At 36.7% G+C, this 11,093-nt stretch overlaps 1 protein-coding gene across 1 annotated transcript; it reads left to right on the top strand.

Annotated features, from left to right (window-relative positions):
• Positions 1-1,149: 1,149 nt before the first annotated feature.
• On the top strand, positions 1,150-5,168 carry LOC115231394 (deoxynucleoside triphosphate triphosphohydrolase SAMHD1-like). Its single transcript, XM_036500068.1, has 2 exons — positions 1,150-1,711; positions 4,236-5,168. The coding sequence occupies exons 1-2, from the start codon at positions 1,363-1,365 to the stop codon at positions 5,084-5,086; spliced, it is 1,200 nt and encodes a 399-aa protein (XP_036355961.1). The 5' UTR covers positions 1,150-1,362; the 3' UTR covers positions 5,087-5,168.
• The last annotated feature ends 5,925 nt before the right edge of the window (positions 5,169-11,093 follow it).

Raw genomic sequence — 11,093 nt, 5'->3', positions numbered from 1 at the left:
TGCATTGCACTCTGTCTGAGGCAGTTATGGACTTACGTGATTACTACGACAACCTTTAGTTGCTCTCAGCAGAAGGCCGAACCCCCCCCCGCAAAAACAACGAAAGGCCAATAACAGAAACTGAAACACAAAAGATATTGTAATTGACAGCATCGCCTTTGGCGGCTCTTTTATCGAGGCGCAGCACCACTCTCATTTGCTGTAAGCAATACGTATTTTCGTGAGGGGCAAGGGGCGGCAAAGTGAAGGCTGCCCTGGGCGACACACTCTAGCCACACTCGTTCTCTCACCACTTCGATGAAACCTCTGGAAGCAACGCTGTTGTGTGCCAAACAAGGACCGGTCTTGGGCTAAATGCTAGCTGACGCCTCATGCAATTTCAGAAATATTCTTCTCCTATTTGAATCATAAGAATTTTCGTACGGTCATTTTCGTTCAGCTATGCTGGGAATGATTAATATAAAGTGTAAAGTGAAGGAAAGGAATGTTAAGATAAAAACATATGCCCTATATATATTTTTTACTCTTTTACTCTTTTACTTGTTTCAGTCATTTGACTGCGGCCATGCTGGAGCGCCGCCTTTCGTCGAGCAAATCGACCCCGGGACTTATTCTTTGTAAGCCCAGTACTTATTCTATCGGAGTCTTTTGCCGAACCGCTAAGTTACGGCGACGTAAACACACCAGCATCGGTTGTCAAGCAATGCTAGGGGGACAAACACAGACACACAAACACACACAGGCATATATACATATACATATATACCGACGGGCTTCTTTCCAGTTTCCGTCTACCAATCCACTCAAAAGGCCCAAGTCGTTATACTAAAACTACTACTACTACTACTACCACCACCACAACCACCACGAACACCACCACCACCACCACCAACTACTGACGCTGTGCTTTTCCTATTGCTGCTCCTGCTGCTATAAGTGCCGCTGTGCTGCTGCTGCGGTGGTGTTGTTGTTGATGTTGAAGTTGTTTATACTTATAAAACAAAGTAAAAGTTGTGTATCGAAGGAGAAAACAGTTGTGACATTCGGGTTCGGGTTGTCAGCTGACTTCTGATATAACAACACTGTTTATTTGTTTTGTTGCCACCAAACACAGAACCAATTTCGGGATCGCTGAATATTATTTCTGACATCACATATCTAAATGCCAATCCAACTGAGATCTCTTCAAATCAAATATCAGAAATAGCCAACTAAACATAATTGAATAACTTATATTTCTGCTCCACATTTCAAAACCAACACACGCAGCAACAACGAGACCACCACCAACAAACCCAACAACAACAGCAACATAAAGGAAAGCCCCACAAAAAATTTAGCTGTTTTCCTAATAATTTAATAATGACTCAATCTGAAAATTCAAGCCGTATGGATTCGGATCAGGTTTTTCATGACGCTATTCACGGATCTATGGAGTTGCCGCCTCTCTGTGTAGAGATTATCAATACGATACAATTTCAGAGATTACGGAACATCAAACAATTAGGTTTGTGTTATTATGTTTTTCCATCAGCTTCGCATAATAGATTCGAGCATTGTCTGGGGACATGTTACTTAGCTGGGAAAATGGTTCGCCATCTTAAACAGCAAAATCCCGATCTGGAAATATCTGATCGAGATATACTTTGTGTTGAAATTGCTGGTTTGTGTCATGATTTAGGACATGCGCCTTTTTCTCATGTCTTTGAAGGTTTTATCAACGAGTATCGCAAGGAAAATGGAGGTGAAGAGTGGGAACATGAAGATGCATCATGTAAAATGTTAGAGCATCTTTTTAAAGAGAACCCACGTATTAAAGTTGAGCGTAATGATATTGATTTCATAAAAGATCTCATTACTGGTAAACCAGAAATCTATAGGAGACCAAAATTTCTTTACCAAATCATCAACAATAAATCCTATAACATCGACGTTGATAAATGGGATTATCTGGCGAGAGATTCCCATTTTCTTGGTATTGGAAAGTCATTTGATCACGAAAGAATGATAAAAATGTCCAAAGTAATAGGTGATCAAATATGCTACAGAGACAAAACTGTTGATAATTTCTTTGATATGTTTTATTCCCGATATCGATTACATAAAACAGCTTACAAACACAAAACTGTTCTTCTGTTTAATAAACTACTTGGCGAGGCCTTCAAATCCGCAAATGAACACGTGAAAATTTTCGAAAAGGTCGACGATATGAAGAAATTTACTTATTTTACAGATAGTATTTTGGAGGAATTATTAAAGAATGAGGATAATGGAAACCTCAAAGAGGCCCAGAATAAATTGAAGGATATAATCTATCGATCTTATAAGTACAAAGGCACAGTCGATGATAGAAATGACCAAGGCGAAGAACCGGGCAATATAGTCTGTAAAGCTAAGTTCGATTATGGAGCTGGAAAGAAAAACCCACTAGTGAAAATCCCATTTTATAAAAAAAGTACGCATGAATTATTGAGATATAATTCAGATGAACTAGAAGAGATGCTGTCACTGCCACGCAAATTTCAAATGAAAATCAAATATTGTTTTCAAAGGAAAAGGAAGAGCCAAAGAAGAAGGAGAAGATGATTAAAATAATAAATAATAATTACTGGATATAAAAAAAAAGCAAACTGAAAAACAAGAATCTAGAGAAAAAGCAACAACAAAATAATCATATGGAAAATTACTAATCAAAGAAAATAAACTAATGAAACAGTATGAGAATTGAAGTGAAAATTGGTGAAAGTTAAAAATCATAAAAATATACTTAACTACTGAAAAATTTCAAAAGTTAGAAATACTAAACGAACAATAGTTTTTGGTGCTTCAGCGTGGCCGCAGCTCTGTAGTAGAAGCTAATAAATGATAAAAGATAATTTTAATGTTTTGTCTTTCTTTTACAGGAAATGTTTTCCTTTAACCAAACGTCTTCGATTTCTTTAAATTTTAGCATGTTTTCTTACTTTGAAAATATATCGTTTGATTGTATAACTGTAGTGACAAATACAAGGAGTGGAGAATGTTTGTTTGAAATTTGGTTGGCGTACACCCACCTGCACACACTCACAAACTCATATAGATAGCTAAGCACACGAATACACAAAACAGACACTCTTCCTCTCACACGGTGAACGCACGCTAACACACACACACACACACACAACACAACACACACACACACACACACACACACACACACACACACAACACAACACACAATACCGGTTAAGATGACGGATTTAATTCGCAGTAGAGTAGATTAATAGTGAAAGTGAAATTTAGAAGCAGCAGCCGCCACTGTTACTACTACTACTACTACTACTACTACTACTACTACTACTACTACAAGTACCACTACTACCACAACCACCACCACCACAACCACCAAAACCACCACCACCACCACCACCACCAACTACTGACGCTGTTGCTTTTCCTATTGCTGCTCCTGCTGCTATTAGTGCCGCTGCTGCTGCTGCTGCGGTGGTGGTGTTGTTGATGTTGAAGTTGTTTATGCTTATAAAACAAAGTAAAAGTTGTGTATCGAATGAGATAACAGCTGTGACAATCGGGTTCGGTTGTCAGCTGACTTCTGATATAACAACACTGTTTATTTTGTTTTGTTGCCACCAAACACAGAACCAATTTCGGGATCGCTGATATTATTTCTGACATCACATATCTAAATGCCAATACAACTGAGATCTCTTCAAATCAAATATTAGAAATAGCCAACTAAACATAATTGGATAACTTATATTTCTGCTCCACATTTCAAAACCAACACACGCAGCAACAACGAGACCACCACCAACAAAACCAACAACAACAGCAACATAAACGAAAGCCCCACCAAAAATTTAGCTGTTTTCCTAATAATTTAATAATGACTCAATCTGAAAATTCAAGCCGTATGGATTCGGATCAGGTTTTTCATGACGCTATTCACGGATCTATGGAGTTGCCGCCTCTCTGTGTTAAAATTATTAATACAGTACAATTTCAGAGATTACGGAACATCAAACAATTAGGTTTGTGTTATTATGTTTTTCCATCAGCTTCGCATAATAGATTCGAGCATTGTCTGGGGACATGTTACTTAGCTGGGAAATTGGTTCGTCGTCTAAAACAGCAAAATCCCGATCTGGAGATATCTGATCGAGATATACTTTGCGTGGAAATTGCTGGTTTGTGTCATGATTTAGGACATGCGCCGTTTTCGCATGTCTTTGAAGGTTTTATTAATGAAAATCGAAGACCAGATAATAGATGGAAACATGAAGATGCATCATGTAAAATGTTGGATCATCTTTTTGAAGAGAACCCACATGTTAGAGAAGAACTTGAGCCTGATGAAATTGCTTTCATAAAAGATCTTATCATTGGTGAATCAGAAAATTCCGCGAGACCACAATTTCTTTACCAAATTGTCAACAATAGAGACTATAACATCGACGTTGATAAATGGGATTATCTGGCGAGAGATTCCCATTTTCTTGGTATTGGAAAGTCATTTGATCACGAAAGAATGATAAAAATGTCCAGAGTCATAGGTGATCAAATATGCTACAGAGACAAAACTGTTGATAATTTCTTTGATATGTTTTATTCCCGATATCGATTACATAAAACAGCTTACCAACACAAAACTGTTCTTCTGTTTAATACGCTACTTTGCGAGACCTTAAGATCCGCAGAGAGACACCTGGGAATTATCGAAAATGTCTACGATATGAGGAGATTTACTTATTTTACAGATAGTATTTTGGAGGAGATATTAAGGAATGAGGATAATGAAAACCTCAGAGTGGCTCGGAATACATTGAATGATATAATCAAACGATCTTATAGGTACATAGGCACAGTCGAGGATGGAAATGACCAAGGCGAAGAACCGGGCAATATAGTCTGTGAAGCTAATTTCGATTATGGAGCTGGAAATGAAAACCCACTAGTGAAAATCCCATTTTATGAAAGAGGAAATATGCATGAATCATTCAATTATAATCCAGATGAACTAGAAGAGATGCTGTTTCTGCCAGGCACATTTCAACTGAATGTCAGATATTGTTTTGAAAGGATATAGGAAGAGCCAAACAAAAATGAAGTTGAAAGATAAGAGAAAATGATTAAAATAATAAATAATAATTACTGGATATAAAAAAAAAGCAAACTGAAAAACAAGAATCTAGAGAAAAAGCAACAACAAAATAATCATATTGAAAATTACTAATCAAAGAAAATAAACCAATGAAACAGTATGAGAATTGAAGTGAAAATTGGTGAAAGTTAAAAAATCATAAAAATATACTTAACTACTGAAAAATTTCAAAAGTTAGAAATACTAAACGAACAATAGTTTTTGGTGCTTCAGCGTGGCCGCAGCTCTGTAGTAGAAACTAAATGGTAAAAGATAATTTTAATGTTTTGTCTTTCTTTATAGAAAATGTTTTCCTTTAACCAAACGTCTTCGATCTTTAAATTTTAGCATGTTTTCTTACTTTGAAAATATATCGTTTGATTGTATAACTGTAGTGACAAATACAAGGAGTGGAGAATGTTTGTTTGAGATTTGGTTGGCGTACACCCACCTGCACACACTCACAAACTCATATAGATAGCTAAGCACACGAATACACAAAAACAGAGACTCCTCCTCTCACACGACGAACACACGCTAACACCCACCCACATAAGTATACCAATACACTAACACAGACGTACCTCCTTTCACACACCCCAACGGACGCTCACACAAACACACACACACACACACACACACACACACACACACACACACACACACACACGCGGTTAAGATGACGGATTTAATTCGCAGTAGATTAATAGTGAAAGTGAAATTTAGAAGCAGCAGCCGCCACTGTTACTACTACTACTACTACTACTATACTACTACTACTACTGCTGCTGCTGCTGCTACTACTACTACTACTACTACTACTACTACTACTACTACTACTACTGCTGCTGCTGCTGATGATGATGATGATGATGATAAAAAATGATAAATGTATTTGTCGTAAAGGTAGAAAGATTAATGATTATTGTTATTTTAAAATTAAAAAAAAATAATAATATGAAGTAAAGATCATAATTATGGGATCTTTCCCTTTCGAACGGCAGTTTTTAACACAATTTCTAGTTAACTAAACACTTTTAAACTTCGTATACTGGTAGAATGTGTCAAAAATAACCCTTTGTCTCTTGGCTCTCTTGAGAAAATTGTAATTTGTAAGTTTAACGTAGTTTAATTTTTCGAATTTTAACCAATCCTATGCCCTCTATTGAGCTAAAATCATTTGCTGCGTCTAAAACTGAGACAACATCCTGTCACTAACCCTAATCCTATCCCTAAATTTTAGCCTTTCGTTTTTTTTTTCTTAATTGTTAAATTAATTTAATTGTTACGCATGTGTCTAAAATTATTCGTTTTGTTTTTGTTTTGAGTTTTTGCTTTCGTTTTAGCCTTTGTTTTTTTTTTCTTAATTGTTAAATTAAAATTATTTTCCATTGCTTTCGTCTTTTTCTTCTTAATTGTTATCCTTAAATTAATTTAACAATTAACAAAAAAAAACGAAAGGCCAAAATTTAGGGTTAGGGTTAGTGACAGGATGTTGTCTGTTTTAGACGCAGCAAATGAATTTAGATAAATAGAGGGCATAGGATTGGTTAAAAATCGAAAAATTAAACTACGTTAAACAAACGAACTACAATTTTCTCAAGAAAGCCAAGAGAAAAAATGTTTTATTTTGACACATTCTACCAGTATACGAAGTTTAAAAGTGTTTAGTTAACTAGAAATTGTGTTGAAAAGTGCCGTTCAAAAGGAAAGATCCCATAATTATTTTTATTTTCTTCAAGTTTCTTAGTTGTCTGTGATGAAAGAATTTACATCCTGCACTCATTTGAAAGGTTTGAAGATAGGCATTTTTCCTTCTGCCGAGCTCGCACCGAATTCTTCAAGTACAAAATAGATTAGAAGGGAAGGTAATTACTAAACTAGAATTATTTAATTAGAATTACATCGATTACTTCGCAAAACGAGCTTAATTCGTTCTATGCCCGAAATCGTTTTACGATTTACTCGTTTTACAAATCAATTTTCCCTATTGAAATGAACTAAAATATAATTAATCCGTTTCAGCCCCCGCCCCAAATCACCCCAAAATATTTTTTTATGGGTTTTAAAGCAGAAAAATTGGGATCATTTCGGTTTGAACGGCAGTTTTGAAAATAATATCTAGTTAATTTTAAAATTTTAAACTTCCTATACTGGTAGAATGTGTTTAAAAAAACATCTTTTTCTCTTGGCTTTATTGAGAAAATTCTATAGTTTGTAAGATATTTGTTGTTATTTTTCTGCAATTTCAACAAACCAGTGACGTCTATTGAATTAAAAAGCATTCTGTGCCGTATGAATATGTCCCTCGTTTAAGAAACAGATTGGGTTTATTTACATTTGTGAAGAAAAAAAAGGTACCCTTCCCCCACCCCTAACCCTAACTAACCTTAACCCTAAAAGAGATTGAAATGCAACAAATCGATTCTAGGGTCATAATTATGGGTGACAATTTCATGACACCGCCGTTGAAAAACTGCCGTTCAAACCGAAAAGTTCGAAAAATTGTTGTTAAAAGTAAAGTGACAATTATAAAAAAGAAAATGCAAAAGAAATATGTAAACTGGTTTTATTAACTGAATGGCCTTAAAGATGGGACAATTTGTGCGCGAGGAAGACGATAGAGCGGGAAGGAGAAGGATTGCTGCTTGGAAGGAGATTCATGTTCTATTAAGACTTCAGGAATTTCTGTCTCACTTTGCTTAATTTAGGCTTTTTGGACACAATTCCTTCACTTTTTACACTTCCAGGCCGTTTCAATAGAAAGTTACCAAAAGAAGTCTGCCTTTCAAAAATGTTGCGAAAACTCGTCAGAGCAGTGTCATTAAATAAAGTAGCTGCACGACCTGTAGCTAATTTTACAAGATGATAATTTTCTACAAATACAGAAAAACACTGCCACCTTGCCAACACTGCCCTTGTGTCACTCGTAGAGATAGCATTCTCCGCCAGAATGTCCTCCACCAGGGAATCAATCTCTTCCACCGCATTCAAATGCTTGTAAAAATTAACACTTCCTTCTCCAAGCCTAGATTCGAAAGTGAATCTAAGAATTTTCGGTCGTCCAAACCACCACGATCAACAGGTGCGAAAAAACGGTTTTCTTTGTCCTGTCAAAAAGTGATTGATCTACAACCTCAGCCATGTCAGGCGAAGTTCAAATGGACAGGAGCTAACCTGCTGCAGTATGTCTGTCCTTCTAGCTGCCACGATTATTATAAATACGGTGGTCAACAGACAGACAGAGAGGAGAAAGGCCTAGCAGGCAAACGAGAAATGTCTACGACGACAGGTTTTGGTTGGTCGTAGAGACTCGAGAGAAATGTTCGAAGTTCTACGGTAGACTACTGATCTCAGATGAATTACACACACACACACACACGTTCATTTCTGACACATCACTTCCACAGATGTACCCTGTTTCTAATTCTAGCAACTCGTAGCAGTTGTCAACATTTTGCATGTAGTGAAGAATTATGTGCACCAACGACAAATTAAGTCCAGTGAATAAATTATTTTTAACTCTGAAGCGATTCACTCATTTTTTTACTTCAAAGACATACACATTCCTTTTGCATCTGTTCCCCTAATACACACACATACGTACTGTTGCTCCTGAAGCTGAAAGAATTCACCTGTCGTTAGCTCCTCGAAGTGTTCCTCGACGAGATTGTTAATGTCCCTATCAACAACCTCGAGGCCTATGGACTTGCCAAGAAACACTCCTCAAGTACAGGTGTCTCACACTCAAACCCCACGAAGTCGCTTTCCGATACCACAATTTCCTCCATGCAGAATTCAACATTCTTCTCGTTACACCCTGCCAGGCCATATCGATGATTTTCAGACAGTTTACAATGTTGTAGTGCTCCATCCGAAACTCATGAAGAGTTCGATTTGTATATTCGGTGACTTCAAAGCACCAACGAAACAGATGTTTGGTGTGCAATTTCTTAAAATTCAAGATCACCAGTTGGTCCATGGGCTGAAAGATGGGGTGGTGTTGCGTGAAAAGTACACAACTTTTATGAATTTAAATTCGTCCAGGATATCATCTTGGAAGTTAGGAGGGTGAGCAGGAGCATTATCGAGGATGAGAATGACGTTGAGAAGAAGATCGTTCTCCAGAAGGCACTTTTTCATTGCTGGTCCGAAGACAAGTTTGACCAACTCGGTGAAGAATTGCCTGATGACCCAGGCTTTAACGTTTACCCTCCACATGACTTGCAGCTTTTCCTTTAGGATTTTGTGCGACTTGAACGCTCGTGGGTTTTCGGAATGGTTTTCAGTGATGGATTGGATCTGTAGTCTTCAAATTAGCTTTCTCCTTTCTGGTTTTGAGAAGCCTAATTTCTCAAGAGAGAAAACAGGACGATAGAAAAAAATGCGTTTGAATTAACGGTTACGTTGCTTGTTTGTTTATTTGTTTGTTTGTGAGTGTGTGTATGTGTGTATGTGCGTGTGTGAGTGTGTGTGTGTGTGTGTGTGTGTGTGTGTGTGTGTCTGTGTGTGTGTGTGTGGTTGTGCTTCTGTTTGTGTTTCAATACCGGTTCGGCAACAGAGGAGGTGATAGACTAAGTACCAAACTTAAAAATAATTACTGAGGCTGATCTGCACGACCACACCAAGGATTCTCGAAGTAGATTGTACCGCCCCGACGGGACTCTGGGAATGTCGAAGGGGACGTTTGAGTTTAGGGGGCAGTGACGTACCGACGACCGCTCGGATCAAAGTCTCTCTTGACACGAAATAGCCTGAACTCTTTGCATGAACACCCCTCTAAATAACTCCATGTCCTCCTACGTGGCCTTGCTTTTTACTTTTTGAGCCCCAAAAATTAACTTAACTTAACCTAACAATAATTAATATACTAAATTTTACCTATAGTAGTTATTATATTATACATGATAAAACTAGTGATAGTGAAATAAAATGTGAGATAAGTATATATATCACTGCCATAGCAGGTGTGGCCGTGTGGTAAGAAGATTGCTTCCCAACCACATGGTTCGGGGTTCAGTCACACTGCGTGGCACTTTGGGCAAGTGCTTTCTACTGTAACCATGGGCCAATCAAATTCTTGTGAGTGGACTTGGTAAACGAAACTGAAAGAATGTTTTATCGGGTTCAGTCCACTGAGTGCCACCTTGGACAAGTGTCTTCTACTTTAGCCTCGGGCCAACTACCAAAGCCTTGGGAGTGAATTTGGTAGACGGAAACTGAAAGAAGCCCGTCATATATATATATATATACACATATATATATTATTAAAATTATAATTTAGGGTATCTAAGAGATACCAACACGCTGGAAATAGCAGCCAAAACTTGACTCTATAACCACATCAAATGATGTGGCTTTAGCAGCGTGTTGGTATCTCTTAGATACCCTAAATTATAATTTTAATAATAATTATTACCTTTGAAGGTTTTTATTCCTATGCTGACCACCTGATAAGATCGATATTTAAATAATGATCTTATCTTTATATATATATAAATATATACTGAAATATTTTTAATAAAATTATTTTAGCATTTTCTATCTTGACTTTTTTTCCATATATATATATATATATATATATGGAAAAAAATTCAAGATAGAAAATGCTAAAATAATTTTATAAAAAATATTTCAGTACCGGTTTCAGTCATTGAGACTTTTTCAACTGTAACAATTAAATAATTAACTTTAGAAAAATTAAAAGAAAAGTTTTTTTTAAAAAGAATACTCGTATATATATATATATATATATATATTAGAAGTATTATGTGTTTGTATATCTGTGTTTGTTCCCCAACCATCGCTTCACAAGCGACACTGGTGTGTTCACGTCCCCGTAACTCGGTAATTTATGTCGGTCTAAGTTACATCCCCGAAACTTAAACGGATATAAGTACTAGGGCTACAAAAAAAAAATCCTGGAGTCAATTTGTTCATCTAAAGGCGGTGC

This window comes from Octopus sinensis, unplaced genomic scaffold, assembly GCF_006345805.1.
Source record: "Octopus sinensis unplaced genomic scaffold, ASM634580v1 Contig18408, whole genome shotgun sequence".
In the NCBI taxonomy this organism is placed as follows: domain Eukaryota; kingdom Metazoa; phylum Mollusca; class Cephalopoda; order Octopoda; family Octopodidae; genus Octopus; species Octopus sinensis.
The sequence above is the reverse complement of the archived record's forward strand: the minus strand, read 5'-3'. Positions and strand labels throughout refer to the sequence as shown.

Excerpts from the sequence above, each read along its gene's own strand:
- LOC115231394 (XM_036500068.1), top strand. The coding sequence starts at position 1,363 with ATGACTCAATCTGAAAATTCAAGCCGTATGGATTCGGATCAGGTTTTT. Across the intron at positions 1,712-4,235 it reads TTTTTCTCATGTCTTTGAAG|GTTTTATTAATGAAAATCGA; the intron begins GTTTTATCAACG and ends ATGTCTTTGAAG.